This window comes from Hetaerina americana, unplaced genomic scaffold, assembly GCF_022747635.1.
Source record: "Hetaerina americana unplaced genomic scaffold, ioHetAmer1.1.p SCAF_8, whole genome shotgun sequence".
NCBI classification, from domain to species: Eukaryota; Metazoa; Arthropoda; class Insecta; order Odonata; family Calopterygidae; genus Hetaerina; species Hetaerina americana.
Window position 1 is genome coordinate 9024574 of NW_027287427.1, and position 20936 is coordinate 9045509.

The 20936-nt window shown below is 36.6% G+C and overlaps 1 protein-coding gene across 3 annotated transcripts in view; it reads right to left on the bottom strand.

Annotated features, from left to right (window-relative positions):
- Sbf (SET domain binding factor) overlaps positions 1-14242 on the bottom strand; it is an 82078-nt gene extending 67836 nt beyond the window's left edge. For all 3 annotated transcript variants that reach the window (XM_071597023.1, XM_071597024.1, XM_071597022.1), the window contains exons 1-7: positions 13977-14242; positions 13466-13551; positions 13221-13376; positions 8295-8444; positions 6740-6959; positions 4914-5155; positions 1530-1904 (exon numbers count right to left, since the gene is read on the bottom strand). In XM_071597023.1, coding sequence (XP_071453124.1) covers positions 1530-1904; positions 4914-5155; positions 6740-6959; positions 8295-8444; positions 13221-13376; positions 13466-13551; positions 13977-14031 — 1284 coding nt within the window. In that variant the 5' untranslated portion in view covers positions 14032-14242. The remainder of the gene's footprint in view (positions 1-1529; positions 1905-4913; positions 5156-6739; positions 6960-8294; positions 8445-13220; positions 13377-13465; positions 13552-13976) is intronic.
- Positions 14243-20936: the final 6694 nt, after the last annotated feature.

A 20936-nucleotide genomic window follows, 5' to 3' on the forward strand; every position in this document is an offset into this window, starting at 1 on the left:
AGTTCCATTTTCCCAAAAGAAATATTTAAATGAGCATTTAAAAGCTAGAATTGGAGATAAAAGAGACAACTAGTGCAATTTTCAAAGATGTTAGATTAATAGATTACATTTCCACATTACATTGATGCATTCCAAGGAAGGATTTGTAACCTCTAGACAATGATGCTCCATGCTCATATTATGAAACCAGTGCAGTCACTGAGACTGACCACTGGACACTTTATATATGCATATATTATTACAATATAGTAATGCATAAGATAAAAATTGTGAAAAGAACTTCAAATGTACAAACTATTATGAATATTTTCTTGGTTGATATACTTTTAATAATGGAATAAAAAGGCCCAAATTGAAAGCTATAATATGCTGAAAAAACATCTGAATGATCTAATAAGTAATTATTTAACCACCATTGGTAAGAATGAAAACTCTATACAGCTAGCAATTTTGCAGGATCAATGAACTCTTATCACATCAAGCTTCCAATGTATTTATGTACAAAATATGTCATTAAGTTTATCCTTATTCATTTGTTAAATAGATACAAATTGTAGTTATCTTCTGAATATATCATTAAATTCCATGATCTTATTAACTAATACCATCACGAGAGACTAAAAGCCTACTTAAACCTTAATGCAAATGAATTTTAATAGGCATTTTACCATGATAATGATCACTTTTATGCTATGCTAGCGATGCAAAATATTGATTCTTGAAATTGCCTTTTATGAAATGAATTTGGCCCCAACCAACTTCAGAAAGCATGATAGTTGACTGTAATAGCACATGGATTAAGGTCATGAGAGAGATTTTATCAAAATGAGGATATCTGCTACTTCCAGGATAATTGCACTTAATTCTAGGATATCTATATGCCACCTATTAATGCTAAGCTCATTAAGAGGCTTCATATTTCAATGCATATAAACATTACCAAAAGGTCCATTTGAAAGGGCAAGACTGAATAAAGATGTCATTTAAAATGGAAATCACCCCAGGCAGTTTAATTTATTGGAATTTTAATCTGAACAGAAGAAAGAAGAGAAAATTACGGATGACTTAATAAAATTAACACTATGCGATAGGATTTTGGTTTAATGAAACTATCAGTTAAAAGGATGGAAAAGGGATTAAAAATACAAAGAAAAAGAGTAGGATTCCAATATAATAAAAATAAGGGATTCCATTAAAATCAAATTTTGGATTTTACCTAACACCAACATTAAGACTACCGATAACTACTTTTTACTTCAGCTATAATGCAGGGCAGGATCCCTGTATAACAAGTTACCTCTAATTTCAGCTATAATATACATAATACACCTTGGTCCATAGACAACATCAAATATCAATCATGCAAATATATTTTATTTTATACTTCACAACGGTATTGACGTAAATATAAAAAACTGACAAAAAGGAGAAAATTATCTCACCACTCAAACATTCCAAGAATATAATGCACAGACATTTGACACTGTTGTTTTTACATAACTAAATAATGATCAAATATAAAATCTCACCTTATGGAAAGTTATCACAGGCCTTGGATGGATTCTAATGATGGTGAGGCAGCTCCTATAACCCTGAAGTAGTTGAGCAAATATCCTCATGAAGACTGCACGGATTTCTTTGTCAAGGAAACTGGGGATAGCTGGAAGGATCTGACACTGGGGTGGATTGGGGAGCCCATTGTTTGCGTGAGGCAGGTTGGGCCGATTCAAGGATGAGAGGTGAGAGGGGGGAAATGCGTGATCAGCACAGGCCAGCTCGGGCTGCAACACCAGCGTGAGAGAATCTTGGGCGTGTGACAAGAGAGGTTGAGGTAGTAGAGGCAAGGACACCCCATCAGGCACAGTGATGGAGCCTCCGTCCAGATCAGCAACTATGACATCCATCTATGGAGTTAAAGCACAAGAAGAAATATGGATTAGCAATTGATATACGAGGGTCATCCGGAAAGTAGTACCCGTTCGTGCCGTATGAAGTGCTGACGACGCGAGTAGCCGCTGGACGAGGTCAGATAGCTTCAGTGGCTTGTCTGCCTTCTCTGAGCCAAGTTGCGTGACGCTAGCATTGCCTGTGTTGTTTCTGTGATTGTTTACAATGTTTAAAAAAATTGAGAACGCCGCCAGTTGTGAAGTGAGGGCAGTGATTAAATTCCTCAATGCAAGAAACGTTCGCCCATGTGATATTCATCGCCAATTAAAGGAGGTGTATGGAGACAATGTAATGGACGAGTCGTCTGTTCGGCGGTGGTGTCGCAACTTCAACATGGGGAGGGGGAACACACACGACGATGAGCGTTCGGAGAGACCGTCTGTCATTACAGACCAACTGGTGAGCTCAGTTGACGAATTCGTGAGGAACGATCGGCGCGTCACAATTGATGACATCTGTGAGCATTTTCCCAATGTTTCTCGAACAATTGTTCATGAAATTGTTAAACACCATCTGCATTACGCAAAAATTTGTGCAAGATGGGTCCCTCGCGTATTTCAATGAGCTGGCGGCGAAGGACTATGCAGCAGGAATACAGAAACTTGTCACACGTTATGACAAATGCCTTAATTTGCTTGGAGATTATGTTGAGAAGTAGTTTAAAGTATCCTCTTTCAAATAAAATTTTTTATGTTTGTTAATATTTACTTTTGTGTCTTTATTTCACGAACGGGTACTACTTTCCGGATGACCCTCGTATTTAGGGAACGTACAATTACAAATATAACTTCAATACAAGGTTTGTATAAAAAGTATCAGGAACAATTTTCCCTGACGTGTGCGTTAAGTTCTGATTTCAGACCATAGGTTAAGTATATGCATGATTGCAGATTATTGTATTTCATTGATAAGATGACTGTGCACACCATTATCACTGAAAATTTGCCAATATGAAAGATCTTCACTAATCTCATCCTTAAGGTCTTGACTGACAACCCAAGAGCAGAGTCGAATGTCTGCTTGCAAAGACCTTCTGCAACAGCATCGCGATGATTCGCCAAACCGGAAACAGTCTCAACTTGGCACCATCAGACTATTTCCTATTCCCAAAATTGAAATCCTCCCTCAAAAGACACTACCATGGGACCGACCCTAAGTGCCATCAAAGAAGCTTGCACGCATACCCTTAAGGCCCTTCCGCAGTCCAGGAGCGTACGAGTCATAGAAAAGCCACTAGCAAAAGTGTGTCAATGCAAAAGGGATGCAATTTGAAGAATTTTGAGGTTTTGCAGCAATATCTGAAATAAATCTCTTTTTCTGATACTTTTTATAAAAACCATGTAAGGATTTAATCATGGATTTATAAAGGATTTAATTCCACAATATTTATTGCCCTGATCACCTACCAAAAAGAAAGACAGTAGCATTAATGACTGAATGGCTAATGATGAGAAATTTTCAAGGATGAACTGAGTTCATCTCATACATTCCCATACTAGACTTGCAATTTACACTTGGAAAAATTCCTTCTCAGGACCATTTCCAAGCACTCAGCATCCATCATGGCAAAATGTGTCTTTAAAAGTATATTACATTAGCCACTATTAATTTCAATTAGCAATATGATGTTTCAATGCTACTTATTAAGCAATTTAGATTAAAATCACTACTTCTTTGAATAACAGCACTAGGCTCAAGGAAAAAAATCTCTAGGAATTTGAAGTTAATTTGACAAAGGAATTGTTATAAAGATTATAGCCTTAGCAACATGTGAATGCTTTGCTAATGATGTTCCTTTCTTGATATGGTCATTTTATGCTGGAATCTAAGGAAGAACACGAGGAGAAACTTCCAAGGGCCCTTTCTCATTCTATAATTATGGAGGAGGTGGAAATTTGTTTACAACATCAGATTGCTTACTACTTACATTAAGCTAGGATGAATGTATAACAATGAAGTTGGTTACCTCAACTACAAGCTGCAAAATATTCCATTGAATCTACAAGCTGACATTACTTGAAAGGTTCAAATAAAAAGGGAATAGAAACTTATTTGGCCACACAAATGTTCACCTCAACAGCATATTTCAATAAATTATACATTAAAAACTAATGAAAACAATGGACTTAACATTCATCCGATTCCAATGGGGCGGTTCACTGGGAAATAAACCTCACACCAGACATCAGCTCACACACGCAATATGCACACATAAACCACATCAAAACACACACAACTGACTGAGGGCTTGAAGGAAACTAAACTCCACAACAGGGACTACGACGCAGCCTTATTCATATGACCTTTTATGGCACCTCTCACAGAAGATATTCTCAGCATTCTTCTTAGTGGACTAACACTGCTATGCCACAAAAGGGAAAGTCACACACCAAGAACCAACTTATCACTGAAACATAATAAAATAGTTTCAGAATGGGTGATTTTGAGACCAGGGCAGCAACAGAATCCTGCTCAAAGCACCTTTGGATGGTTCTTCATGGGTCGCCATTAATGAATAACACTAGTATGGTTCACACTCACTCAAATCACACTGATATCTTCATACTGGCTCATGAGAAATTATTTGCAATCCAAATGCTGGTGAGCACTTTAGAGAACACTCTGGAACACAATGTCACCACAAGAGGGCATATATTACACGACCTTGGCTTAGAGTTGGCAATCAACCACGATTCTTAGGCTGGAATGTAGAGGAAACTTCCCAAGAGAGAAGAGGGATATACATGTTGCATACAGTGGACAATCATATGTAAACCACAGAGGGGACTAGGAACATTAAAAGTATCTCTCATAAGGGAATAACACTTGACTTCCACACGTTCATTTTGGACAGGACAGTAGGTACATCCCTGATTTTAATTGAAGCATAAGACTGTTATGCCAAATAACCCAAGACTCCCCATTAAGACGTTAGTTTCTATTCTATAACTTGTCTGGCAACTTACCAACTCAGAAATCTCAGAGCGAAGTGATGAGTGGACACCCATGATGAATGGAGTGGGAGTGGAGAGGACTTCAACCAATTCCGCAGGCAGTAGTGGTATGTATACGTGGGAGTAACGAAATGGATACATAAGAGCTGTCAGGGCATGAGATCCTTCAGTCAGCCGGGAATAGCTCTTTGAGTGGAAGAGTATCTTATGCTCAGTCATGATGGCACAAAATAAGCAAAGCACATTCCGGATACCTGAAAAACAAAAAAAATCCAATTAAATTAAAGTTGGAAAGATACGAATGGAAGATACTTCTGACTCATAACTAATTAATAACTTTATTTAACTCTAGTTTGCAAGAGTATTGGCAGGTAAAAAACATACACAAACCCATTCAATACATCTTATATAACTGTAAACTGGTGTGGAATTTAGGTAAAATAAAAATATTAGAACTCATCTCCAATGAGATGACATATTTCAAAGAAATTCCATGGGATTATGGCAGGATTTCAAATGTAATATAATCCATAATATTCTTTAAAGACTAAAATATGTATAAAGCAAATGTTTATTCAAATAGAGACGAACAGGAATTTCACTTTAATCATGCACACTAATTTTTAAAGCCCCCAGCAATTAAGTGAAATTAACATTTTAGTGTGCATCACATTTTCATTAAGCCACTGCAAAATTCATTGATGAACATCAAAACTGAATTCTCAGGAGCAAATGAAATCTAAGTATCACGGAGACCAAGATTCCTCCCATCCTCATCGAAAACTCCACACCAGCTTGGTGTCTATCACTCGTATCTTATCCATTGCCAGCCAATCTGTCAATACAATTCAGGGCCAGAATATTTCCTTTCTGTCAGTAGTAAACTTTGCTGCTCTGCACTTTTCAAATAGTATATCTTGTTTACTATTTTTGAGACTTCAGGGCCCGCCAACCTAATTCCATAAACATACCCATCACTCTTATTCTTTTCTCAGGGGTATCCTTAAATAATTGTTTAATATGGATTTGATTTATTTTCATCCAACCAATCCTCCCATCCAACATCCGTACCAATTCCAGCCTCTTCCTTGCTTGATTAACATTCTCCCCTCAATCACAGTCTTCCACATCCCACTGCCGATCAATATGCCCTTCATCCATTTTTCATGCCCCCTAAAGATTTCCCTCAAAAACCCCTCTCTTCGCCCACCATACCTAGTACTTCCTCAATTGTTTTCCTTTCGGTCCATTTCACCTTCTCCATCCTTCTCCACACTCACATTTCTATGCCTATCATCCTGCTTCAATGACTATGTTTCCATTCTGTACATAACCACGCTCCATAGAGAAGTTTTCACAAGTCTTCTCTAAACATCCTTGCTCAATGCCCCTGTCATCAATCCTCTCCTCACCGTGAAAGCCCAATTGCCTAGTGTTATCCTTCTCCTTATGTCCCTACAACTACTTTGACCATTTTGGTCCAAAACACTTCCAAGATACGTAAACTGTTCCAACAGCTCTAGTTTTTGCACTCCTATATTTATGTTTAACTTAGCCTTTCTCTTTCTGGATAACCACATAACCTTTGTCTTATATATATTGATTCTCATCCCATATCTATTGCACTGCATTTCAAATGCACTCAGCATTGCTTCTTATGGTAGAGTAGGATGTTGGGTTGTGTTTTGTTTTAAGAGACAAGAGAATTGCTTGTAGCTAGTGTCCATCCAAAAACCTACCTTATCTGGTAGATTACCGATTACAATAATTGCAACAGTGGAAGATGTTGTATTGTACATTGTAACACCCAGTTTGCAGTGCGTGGTCACTTTACTTACCCAGCTGCTGGAACAGGAGGCTGACATTGGCGTTGGTGACTGGGAGGGAGGGGCTGAGTGGCGGCTGGAGTGCTTGACGATCGCCGGCACCAATGCTGAATCGCACTTGGGGACCACCAGGGGGAGGAACTTGGATGCAACCCAGGATGTTTCCGACCAACGTTTCCAATGGAATGGGCATGCTCTCAACATAGACTGTGTACATAATCCCAAGGCAGTTCTGGAAAGTTAACAGGTGATATTGGAGTATAAGGATCCTAACTTCAACCAGTTGAATTCATCTTGCACGTTTCCAAATTTACATTTATTTCACACTATGGCATTTATGGGGTGCCACAAACAAGGTACAAAACTTTTAACCTAGATGTTCAATTAATGGGAAAAAAAACTGGAGAGTATGCCTCATTATGAGCCTCAATTATCCAGTAACTTCTATAGGCATAACTCATAATCCCTCAGCTATCGGTTTGTAGTGAGTTAGAGAGTTATACGCAGATGGGAAACTTAATGCAAGGACATTTACACATGAAATACACATCAAATTCTGATGGGCAACACTCAGAACTACCATGAATATGACTTTGATAAAGAGTGATCAAAAATGCGTATATCCATTATATTGCCCAAAAAACTAACTTTATGTAAGCCAAAATGTGTTATGAGTATTCAATACAGATTTGGTTTATTTTACTCTGATATTGAAAAAGTGGCAGATGTTGTAGGTTGTAACACTGTTTGCCTATAGCAATGATAGAGGCAGAATGTGACTGCATTAAATTTTGCTTTTGCCTGAACAAGTTATTCAACAAGGTCTATATAATAATACTTGAGACTCATTGAGGCCTTATTCTTCCATTGAAGCAATGCTAGAATATGTTTTCAAGAGGTTCCAAGAGGGGAGGAAATCAATTTCAAATGAAGGTGGACCTAAAACTGCAGTCATAGCTCTATCAAAAGTTTTGCATTGACATCACTGCTGCAACAATTAGAGAGGTCCATCAAATAATGTTGAGAGCAATCTTACAAATATGGAAAATTTCTCAGACTGCCATCCACACGTTAGTAACAAAAAAAAACTGCATATGAGGTATGTTTGCTCATGGTGGTTTCTATGAAACCCACCACAAAATTATCCTCATCGATCAATGTAAAGTGCCAATGTAAACCATGTCTTTAAAGTTGATTTTTACACTGTCAATTATACAAATAAATACTGATTCTCCCTTTATTGAATAGACTTGCACTAGCTAATATTTCACCGTTATACATTGGATGAAATAGTGCTAAGAAAGTGATTCAAATTGTTTATGAAAATTAAGACATTTAAATAGGATAAATTTAAATGTAAATAAGAAAGCATGCCAATCGTTTTAAAGAAGTAGACCTTTCATTTAAGAGATTATACAAATCAAGTACTAGATTTTTCAAAAAATCACTTTGCTTCAATGAATTCAAAGAATGGTAAGATACAAAATAAACAGAATGAGTTATAACATTGCCATACGTCATTCCTCTAACTCTAAATTATATGAAAATAAATTAGAAGTCTTCTTACCCTGAAAGTCTCGATATAGTCCAAACGAGAAACCAAGACGAGACATTTCGGAGCATACATGATGCTGTGATGGGTTATTGCTGGCAATGTCCGTGTCAGGCTCCCGGCTAAACTTGGATGGGCATTATCAGGATCCACATTATCTTCCTCCTGAATAAAGCAAGAAAAAGATTGGGCTGGAATTACTCACAACAAATATATGACACCAGTGGAATTAACCACACAGTATTTTCTTAGTGATAACCATGTATATCAAAATGGATTATGGTTTCTCATTTAAATTAACTATTATTTAGATAGGCAATAAAGGCATTATTAAATAAAATGAATCAGTGAAGCCTCTGCCAAATGGTTACATTTCTTTACCACATTTCATTCACGAAATTTGAATGTAACTGACACCATAATTGATACCATGTGGAAACTCGGATAACCTGAATGCCAGCTTCCATTAATTTTCTTGTTCAGAATATTACCAGCAAACTTGTGGGATATATGATGACGGGTCCTATATTCTGTATGCATCGCATGCACGTTCCTTCATCTTTTGACAAATAAACAATTATTAATACCATTATGATTTGAAGGAATGAAAAGAACCAGTCTGAGTTAATGTTTGTGAATACATACATTAATGCGAAACTATTGATTAACTAATTGGCAGCACTCATTACAACTCCAAAAATAAATTTCTGATTCTATTGAATGAACATTTATTCATTTAATATACTGTCAATGAAATTTGCCCTTCTTGTTCATCTTTGTAAACAACAAATAATGATTCAAAACTTATGAGTAAAATCACATGGAATTTTTATTAAATTGAAGATATCTTACTTGGTTTTTTTAATGCTGAAGTTTCATTACATAGGGTGAAGATACACATAACATAAGCTAATCAACAAGAGAATAATAGATCACACATAAGTTAGTCACTGAGAATGATAATCGATGGTTTCAGGCATTATTTTATGGAATCGGTTCATTCTTAAGCGGATAAAATAATACTTTGTAATTCCACAGATTTATTTCACAAACACACGACCCGGGTTTCGACGTACAACGTCATCTTCATCTTCAGGTGAAGATGACGTTGTACGTCGAAACCCGGGTCGTGTGTTTGTGAAATAAATCTGTGGAATTACAAAGTATTATTTTATCCGCTTAACACTGAGAATGATATAAGACTTGATTGAAAGATGAATTCCCTTGAACCCTGTGGCATAATTCATTCATAATATCATGATCAGCCTCATTTTCTAACAAACTATGTTTCCCCAGGCAATAAGTTTAGATCTACCACCAACTTTCTCCAACAAGAAACATAGTTCCCAAGATTGATCAATATCTCTCGTTTAATATTCAGGATTTTATATTATTAGATCAATGCTACCACCATTTCCTATGCTTAAACTTTAAGGAATAATTGTTATCACCCTTTTGACTTTCAAAGAAAAGTTTACCATTTAATTCATACAATATCAGCACCAATAAAACAACACAAGGAAGTATGCATGCTACATTCTTTCAAATGGCATCCTATAAATAATAGTTAATAATTTTTCTATGGTAGTACATGCATCCCCGATTAATTTTCTATTTTTTCAATTTTTTCACAAAGGAACAGTTTCTGGAAGCATTTCAAACCTTCAAAATAAATAAGACCAACAAACTGTGAAAGCGGTAATGAGGAATTCTGCAATGGTTTGAAGACGTTTGGGGCATTTCTGAAGCTATTTATCCCTAATATTTTTCATTGGCATTCACCAGTTACGGGTATGTTTGAAATGGACCCTGAAAATTTAATGTTCCGTCTGCTCTCATGACAAACTTAGCACTTTACAATACTATTTAACGTAAGATTCATTTCCATTATACAGAATTATTCATCAGATTCATGTACCAAACATTTCCTTTTATGGTATCCAAAATGGCTCTTCTTTTTTTCACAATACCTTGCGCCTGTAAAATTTTCCTATCATAACCTTCAACCTGCCTCTCTCTTAAACTCCATCAGCTGCTTTTCCTGCCTTCTTCAAATCCCTCTCATGAATCTTCTATCTTCCCCGTAAAATGCCATTCACTCCTTGCTTTTCTTTTCCATCCAATCGCCATTCTAAATCATTCACACATCAAAAGTGTCCTCAACAGTCAAAATTTACAACAATACCTTCCACATGTTTTCCTACATTTTCCTATAAATTTTGAAATGAAATGCACACTAAAAATTCCTTCCTCTTTCTAACTGCGTCTCTATTTCCATAAGAGGGAAACGAATTGAACCATTAGCCTCCAACAATGACACATTGTTTCATTTTGTAATTATGAAAATCCAATGCTTAATCAACATTAAGACAAAGAGCGGAGCTTGCACTGCACGTAATAAACACTTCTATTGAGCAAGCAATCACATCAAGAAGGAGGAGAGTTGGAAAAGCCAACACTAATCCTAGTGGGCAACAGCTACAAGAAAAAGCGAGAATGGCCGTAGGAAATTTGGGGAGCAACAAGGCCACCAAATGTGGATATAATACAGAAAATTTTCAAATCATATCTACATCACACAGAAAGAATTATGGGCAAACAAATCGACACACTATAACGAGAAATTCCAATTTAAATAATTGATAAAATAATGAGGAAACAGAGATAAAGAAGACATGAATACCAAGAGACAATCAAGGAATAATTTATGGGCATTAAGGACAGCAATTCACTGGACGTGGGGGGCAGTGAGATGAACTTAAAAGCAAGCCATGACATGTACAAAGCAGCAAAGGTCAGGAAAATAAGAAAAATCTAAATTCATGAAGGTTAACACCAACCTAATTAAGTCAAAGAAAGTAATGGACAAGAAATTATGAAACAAGAACGAGGCCAACAAGAAGATAGTTGGAGCGCACTGTTGAAGTATCAACATGGTTACGAGGGCTCTAAATGAGAGAATAAAGGTCTAAGAGGATCCAAATAGCTTCCTACATGAATCTCACCCAGTCATCACAAACAGTTGCTGCTGGGCATGCTGACATTGCAAATGTCATTAAAATCATATAACTTACATAAAGATTCAACAATTGTAGTGGGTGTATGGCATGTACTCATACTGTTTAAATAGTATGGAGTGTATCAGATTTAAGAGAGCCTTTAAATAAAAAAATTTAAGGGTGGAGCCTACATTACATAATTGTATGATACACTGAGATGGAGATTACATAATTGTATGATATTCTGTACCATACTATGTACTAGTCAATTGGGGAAATAAAATTATAATAATTATTATTGTGATTCAATGAGAGAATTTACATTTTGGAACTTTAAATGAATGATTTACCCTAGCACTAGGTTAGCATACAACTGTAAAAGAATGAAAAAAGGCATTTACATTCTTTAATTAGCATAAATTTTGTTTCCTTTTCTGAGTGAAGGGTGGGAAGTCCCAGCACTGTACCCAACTTAGTAAAGAATAGCTCATTTGAGTAAGAAAATATGTGCCTCAGGCCAAGTCATGAATTACCTCTCAAAACACCACATATTACAAAAATTATCAGCTTCCCACAACATGATAGACAGACTATTTAACATTCTTATACCTGAACCTAAATGACACAGTGGGTACACTTCGAAGCACCGAAGGGGTAAAGGGTTCCCTTCTTAGAGAACATATCTCTCAAGATTATACGGTTATCCTCAAAAAGAAATAAGGGATACCTCCTTTAACACACACATCAGGCCTTCTTAGATTGAAAAAAGACATGACAGGCATACTAGATCATAGTGGAATCTATGAATTAGCCTGTTTGGTAATTGTGGGGCAACATACACGGGCAAAGTAGGTGAGCTATGAACACAACTCTATTAGCATCAAGCGCCATACATCAATTACAACCAAAATTCTCAATTTGCAAAACATTTAATCGAAGACAGGCACACTAACGACTTCACGAGATCAAATATCTCACATGCAAAAGAGACAGCAGTTAAGACACTTTTGAAAAACTTGAAATCTTCTGTTGACTGAATTCCAAAAATTGTTATCTTGCCCACAAACTTTTGTGCCCTTTCCACTCCTCACTCTTGCATTTCCATGACTCACTTCCCTGTCTGCCCTGAACTCCCTCCAGTCCCAACCCCTACTCTTATCAACCCTCCTGCAGTGCTGTTATCCACCTCAAACAAGACTTCCTCATCCTAGCTTATCTGCAGCTTGACCATTTTCCCTCCCTAGAATCCTAACCAACCCCCAGCAGCTACTCCCTCGCCACTTATCCTTCCCTCCACCCTTCAACCTTCCTAACAACAATTACACATGCATATACTTATATATACATCGTTAGTTCTCAAGATATGTGCACCTGATGATGCTACACTACACTGAAATCATAGTAATTTTCAATACAATGCTATGTTTAATTGCAGTATTATTCTCCTTTGCTATTGTTTCGAGATGAAAGAATTTAATTGTTAAACAGGAAACAATTTCTCTCATACCCAATCCTAATTATTTAATTAACATGGATTTACTGAGTAAAAAAATCCAAAAGCTTCTATTTAAACATTAAAGAACACAATCATAGATACCTTCGAAATATCATGAATTCCTGATATGGAATACTGATGCACTTACTAAGTGTATGATGAATCAGTAATATATTGAGTGTATGCAAGCAGGATTTAAGCATTATCAGTTATAAATGAGGATAGGAACTTTCAAGTTAAAAGAGATGACAAGAAGAAAACGTTCATGACACAAAATTTAACAATATTAAAAGCAAAATTTGACCCAGTATTTAAAAATCAGGATTTAACTATAGAATGGCATCCCGGGGCATGAAATTAATAATTCCTTTTCGGGTGGTATTAGCATATACATCTTATGACCTAGTGAATGCTTTAGGTATTTTTAGAACTGCAAGATATACTTACCTCATCCACAGGCTTACTGGGTGTGATAGAAACAGTTTCATTGAAGCAAAGGCATGCACAATAATGCCTATTGGCGTCAATATCTGTCAAAACAGACACGAAAAATTTTGGCTCCTGACGCTCAGTAGATAGTGCCCATCCATGTGGTTGGCAAAACTTGGTCAGAGAAAACAAGAAATATTATTGTTTTAAAATATAAATACTAAACAACATTTAATTGACAATTCGTTAAAATACTCATTTACCCATTCTATTCCCTCCATAAATGGAGTATCACTCCAGTCTTTCTCTGGGAACCTTTGCAGGATGGTCCCACTGCTCACCCCACTCCCTGGAATGCAGATGGTTACATCACTGACCAGAAATATTTAGCCCATTAATTACACATTGAACGACAGAGAAAATAGTCGATTACAACCAATAGTGCTCTAGCAAACAAGGCAAACTCGAAAACTTTTTACACCATATAATTATATATTTTCGTTCAATACTAACAGGAACCGACATAACATAATAAAAAAAACATCATTTGACAGGGACGTCACACTACATTGTCACAATGTCGTTATTACCGCTAAATACAGAAGATACAAAGAGAAAAATTACAGCTTCGATAAAATTTCCAAAATAAACTTAATTTCATTTATATATGCCACAAATATGATGTCAATCGTAACATTAATGAATCGGAACGGCTAGGTTGGACACTAATTGATACGCTTAATATTAGTAAGACAATATAAACGAAGCACTTACTTTCTTTTTCATGATCGTAGCCAACTACAACAAAGTAATCGGCTAACCGTGACATCCTATTCTCAATCTCGACAAAATTTTCTAATTATTTCCCTATTATCTGCAGATGGAAGCCATATTTACTGTTTGCGCAGCCATTCGCGCAGAAACCACACCCATCATTCTAGCAAGTATAGAACAAATGAATCGTCGAACGCATTGGGTATCAGCAATTGCACGATATTTTTAACACCGAATACGCGTCTTGTCCATTACAACTAGTAGTATGATACGATTTAACGCGATAACAATTGACAATGGTAGGCAGCACAACCATGGAACGTGGCCAAAAATGTTTTCTAAGAATAACGTTATTCAAATGTTCTGTTTTTTCGAGTTTCTTATGTTTTTATTTTGAACTAACAAGAAGCGGCAGGAGGGTCAGTTGGTGTTGAAATAGTGCATGTTTTGTCCACGAGATCTCTGCTATCAGCCAATAAATTTTTGATCCAGTTGCTGTTCCTCTAGTGCTAAATGAAAGAACTAAACATATTATGAACGCGGTGTGCGAAGTTCAAATGCTGACAGCAAAATTCGAATAGTTATCTTCAAAGTGAATGTTCGTGCAAATAAGGATATTCATAGGGAAATGAACATTTATTCCCAACTCGAGTACAGGCACTTGTACGTCCAATATTTTGTTCATCATAGTTATACTTACTGTTTTTCGTGTGGTGTGCATCTATAGATGCAGGTAAACGACGATTATGAAAGTAATTTTAGTCCTTCTATCCTTTTATTCATATCTTTAGAGATTTGTTTTTCATTCTTGAAGTATTGACGAAAATCTCTTGATCTAAGCAACAAAATTACCGAAACATTTGAGACTTTAAATGCCATTCTATCAATTGAAATTCAAATATTTTTCTTTTCTGCTATATCGATGCAAACTCAAATTTATTTCAAATCAATACGTTAACTATTGGGTTTGCATTCTTATTGGCAAGTAAGAAGAAAGATTATTTTGTTTTATGTATTCTAAAATACAAATCTCTCGCCGAAGATTGGGCTTCAAACGTAAGCAATATTGTACGTGACGGGCAGGTAAAGCGGTTTAGTGATCGGATTCCATTTTCTCCCATCTCAGGCTTGTGTCACCACCTGCGCGAGGTGGATGCGCACTCGTCCAGTGCGTTGTCTGGATTCTTTGTGCCATTCTTGGCATACCAAAATCAGACTTACTCTTCATATTTACGGACCAAATACCGTCCTAATTTTCACCAAACTTCGCCGTGAAGGCGCACAACTTTTCGTAAGGTGAGTACAAATCTGCCGCTTATATTTTAAAATTAAATTATATCGCTTTTCTCGCTGTATGAAGCATTGAAATGCTAGCAATGTGATCGCGATCCTCTAATACTTTACATACTTGACAAGTTTGCCATTACGAACTTCCGGCGACGGAGGAATTGAATTAACGCTCTTCGCAGCTGCTCAAAACGCCAGATTATCGTGTGAATTGAACAAAGATATTGTTTGTGATACAGTGTTATCCATTGATCGAGTTGTTATGTGTATTATGCTTAAAATATGAGTGTGTCTATTGGAATTAACAGACGATTCTGTGGAATGTGGTGGATCGGTGTGTCACTGACGACTGTTTACTATTATTTAATCCTTGAACAGAGTTGTTATGAGTTCGTTTAAAAGTATTTGCGTGTGAGAATATGTTGTTGGTGAATCAGTATTATTAAAATTAAGATATTGAAATAATGATGCATATTTGGAATGGCGGCAACTCAAATGATTAGGCGCGATGTTTACATAGGATGTTAAATTATGGCGTTCGCTTATGTTTTTGAGTGGAAATCGCCGGGTCTATTGCACAAACATAGTTATTTCTGTGCAACGTATATATTATGAATGTGTGTCAGTAGTGATTATTACTAACGTTTTAAGATTTTAATGGCAATGTTTATCTATGTGTGTCGGTATGTAAACTTTTTTATTGGGCTGATTGACATGAATTTCGCGAGTTAGAGAATTGGTGAGATGGTTTCATAATATATTCTTTGTGATTGTATTTATGCCAAATTCATTCAATCGCCGCCGTTATTTTTGGCCTTTCGGTGTTAAATATATATCGTTAAACAATTTAAAAAGTGATATTTTGCCAATTCATCGTGTTTGTACCACCTTGTTATGTAGCTATTTCATTTAAGTAATTAATAATAATTGCTGCAAGGCGGTGTTCAACATGATATGGGCATTTGATAATAAACCGTTTTTTCCATCGATAGCATTAAATTTACAATCCAAACGCAAGTGGAATTCATATAATTAAAACTGTGAATGGCTCAATATAATTTTTGTGTAAAGTTTTCTGAAATGATTCTTAAATTAGCGTTGTTTCAAGTGTACCTCGGTGCATTGTCGTACAGCTGTTGCAAAGCCCTTCCATGCCTAGAACTCGTTATATGCCGTAGGCGGTCGCACCCGGCCGGCCCCTGCTACCGAAACCCCCTCGAACAGTTAGTTCGCGTGAAGTGAGCGTACCTACGATTTCAACACCTGGACATTGGAGTGGCTGAGGGATGGGACGCTATTGGAACTTCCAACATATCACCACTTCACTCGCTAATACTCGACGCAGATGTAGGATTTCCCAAACCTTATGGCCTTCCTGTATTCTCAGAATATTTGTGTTTTGACATCCTTTAACCGTAAACCTTTTCCTGGCCCTGTTTCTTAAACTGAAATGTAAGTTATTTATGAAGAGATTAATTTTCAAATAGGCTCTCTTCTACGAATATAATGCAATACAAAGGAAAAGTGTAGGAATTCACTACGTTTACTCAAATTTGGCCGGCATTTGTTAAAATTTACTCTACTCAAATTTCTCGGGATTTCGCTTATTTTCTCTAATGCTTTGTACAGGGAAACTTTATCGTTTGATTCAGTTTTAAATTGTTTACAACCATCAGCATTTTTATCTCTGTATATATTGGTGTGCTTTTCTGTTAATTTGTTTAAATTTTATTTATATATATATATATATATATATATATATATATATATATATATATGTCCTTGATTTCACATTGAACACAAATGCTAGGCTGAATATAAATATTAAAATTAATTATGTTCCCAGCGGTAATCATCTCCCGTATTTATATGTGGACAATGAACCGTACTCTTAGCCTTAATTCCTTGACAATGTTAGTCGTTTTGAAATCCAATGGAACTTAGAACTCTTACACGGTGGACACATCGAGGATTGAAGTAATTTTCCAGCAGAAGAATTCATATTTATCGTATAATTTTAATATAGTACTTCCTGCCTCAGTTATTAATTTTCCCTGAACCAGGTAACTTGCTCTCTTGTACTATTTCACCCTAATTTCACGTACTTTTTCGTTTCGGTGTGGTTTCACGAAAGGAAAGAAAAACTGATTATGAATGATATTTTTTAATCAGGACAATCTCTTGACGTATGGGACAGCCATTACGAATAGTGAAATATACAATATCCGGTTCAAGTTAGTTTAGTGGTGCGAGGATAATTGGAATAGTAAGCGTGGGAAAATTGGGAAATCTTAGCCGTGGATATAAAAATTATGATTCGAACAACAGCTAATGAGGAGCTACTGATGTTTGCGTCTGCGGGAATAAAATTTAGGTACGATTATTGCAAATATATATTGCAAGGGACAGTTTTCTTTGAAGTTAGTAATAGTAGGAAGTAATTTAATACAGTGCATTTTTCTTACAACAAAAATAATTAATTATAGTCTGGTTTTTTTCCGTAATTGTGTCTATAATCATTAGAACATTGGCACCGAATCGAGTCGTCAGTTACCAATTTCCTTTTTGATATTGCACGCAGAAACTCCCTTTCCCTTATACTGATGCGGTCACATAGATTTAATATTTCCCTGTTCATGTTATTGACTATCATTTCTTTGGTATAACACATGTGCAATGTAACAGGTACCGGGCCATCAACTGATACCCGTTGCTTGTGCTATGGAAAAAAACCTCTGTGTATCATTTGAAAGTTACACGTGAAATAGTTCGTGGAAATGATTAATGGGATTGCGCGAAGAGAGAGATAAAAAACTGTGGGAACCAAAGTATGAATAATAACAGTTATGCATTTTAAAAAGAACACAGAATTTTGCTTGGAAGTAGCGTATGAATTTCGGTTTAGCGATTCATCCAAGATAGCATATTTCGCTGAAGCATTCTCGATTATATCTTGGGTAAAAATTATGGTTATGCGATTTTTAATTTAGTTTGAACTGTCTTTGAACCTTCTGTTACTTCTGGGCCATTCGCTCACAGAAACCACGGTTCAATGCTGCCGACGATAATGATCTACTTATAAGCATCAGAGTAAAAAGTGATATTGACCGGTGTTCAGTTTAAGTTTATTTTGTGTTGAACATATGAATATGTACATGTACATAAATACATTTATTTATTTTATTTAGTTTCGGTTCCTAGAAACTCCTCGGAACCTTGTCAGTCATTTAATCCTTGCCTTGTAGTCAATAAAGTTTTTAGTGGCCAATTTTTCTGGATCTCTGACTATAAAAGTCTCCTGATGTTGTACATCATAAAGAATGAATTATAATACAATTTACTGTACAGGAATTTCCTTTTGGGTGCAGGTTGAGGATTTCCACAATTGGCACCATGGTATTTCTGCAGTTTATCTTGATTTTTCATTAAGTCCGATTGTAGAGTTGCTGATTTTAGCACCAATGTCTCAGTCGGTAATTAACACACAGATGTGTGCCGAACGGAGTACACTTTCTTGCAATGGGACCTTAGTTCGTTCACTTGAACAAAAATAGCAGGAAATTTACTAGTTCACAGCCCCGTCGGCATTGTCGATTTGGTATGACGGCACTCTATACCACGTGGCATGATAAATTATTCTAATACACGCAACCGCTGTTATAGGATGAGGGCCTCCCTGTTCTGCCTGTATTTGAATGAGGAGCATGACCGAATCGTTACTGTGCAAATGAAGTGGATGATGAGGAATTCTCAGACCTTGTGTCCAATTACTAGTCGAGTTTGGTTTGCAATGTGCTCTTTATAAGACTAGTAGTCTCAAGGAAGGTCGTCTGCAGCCAAGTTACGTGTTGTTGATATTGCCTGTGGGCGAGAAATGGTCCAGCCTTAAAGTTTAAATAACAGTCTTCGTGCGTTTCCCATATCTTTCTCTACATATTCCGTCTTCTGATAAAAACGCACGTTATACTTATATGGTGTCTGTAGGTTACATTCTATAAAAAGGAATGCCGACCAGAGAACAATTCAACCAACTTCTCCCCCATCAATTATTCACGTAGCATTGAGTAATAGTCAGCAATCCTCTAGGTGCAAATTCCTTAGATTAATAAAAGATTGAAGCTTGAATGCTACGGAGCAGGACTCGGATACCTTATGACGGTTTGGAGCGAATCGTAGCGTTTGGGCCGAAATGTTTTGATCAGAATGAGTTTTGTGAGAATTTCCTTGGTTTGTTGTGGAATATTGGACTTATTTTGCCTTTGTCTGGATATCGGGAGCATCGCGATAGTTTTGGGGACCTTATTCCTCCCGCAACCTGGCAATTTTTCAACGTGCAACATTATCCAATAGTGCTTCTCAGTTGTGTTATCAGTTTACTTAGACTTCGTGTCGAAATTGTACAGTTTTAATGTGCACGTGTAGTAAGTTACACTACTAATTTTATTTCTAAATGTCCATTTTGCCATCAAAATAGTATTTGGAAAAATGGTTGACGTAACTTTTATCATAATAATCATAGGATGTCTACCGTTTAAGGTAGGTTTTGGATGGACACATCTACCAAATAACTCTCTTGTCTCTCCTAACAAAACACAACACAGCATCCTACTCATTTGAGTAATATAACGCTTTGGCGGCGCAATGAAACGCAAAAATATACATAGAAAACACGTAGGAAGACACTTCTCTTCCTTTCATCTTAAATGTGTGTGTCCTTTTACGTGGTTTCTATGTACGGTTTAGTACATATACAGGTTACCTGTATTATTATAGGTAATCTACAGGTTAAGGTAGGTTTGGATAGACGGAAATACCAAATAAATATCTTGTCTCTCCTATCAAAACACAACCCAACATCCTACTCTACAACAAGCCCCTCTTCATCTTGAGTACTTTCTTCATCCCGTCCAACATCCCTATCCTGTTCCTTCCCTTTCCTCTTTTGCCCAACATTCTACCCTCTATCACAGTCTCCAACATCCCACTGCCTACCAATACGCCCTTCATCTATTTTTCCTACCTCCTTTGAGTTTCCCAAAAAAACCCTTTGCTCACCCACTATACCCAGCAATTCCTCATTTGTTTTCTTCTCGGTCCATTTCACCTTCTCCATTCTTCTCCACACCCACATTTCAAAAACCTCCAATCTATGCCTATCATTCTGCTTCAATGACCATGTTTCCGCGCCGTACATAGCTACGCTCCATATCAAAGTTTTTACGAGTCTTTTCTTGACATCCTCACTCAACGTCCCTCTCATCAACTCCCTCTTCTTTGTGAAAGCCTCTTTGCCTAGCGCAATTCTTCTCCTCACGTCCCTACTACTTTGACCGTATTGGTCCAAAACACTTGCGAGATATGTAAACTGTTCTACCTGCTCTAGTTTTTTCCCTCACATTTTAACGTTTTACTTAGCCTTTCTGTTATTGGATAACTGTATAACCTTTATTTTGTTTATATTTATTGTCATCACATATCTATCGCAATGAATTTACAATTCACTCAGAAATGCTTGCAACTCCTCGCCTGACTGACCAACTGAAGTTTTGTCATCAGGTGCCCTGACTGGTTTTATGGATTCCCCGCCCACCTTCATTCCTACCTCCAGGTCTTCCTATGCCTCTTTAATCATTTACTCCACATATACGTTGAACAGCCCAGGTGAGAAATGAC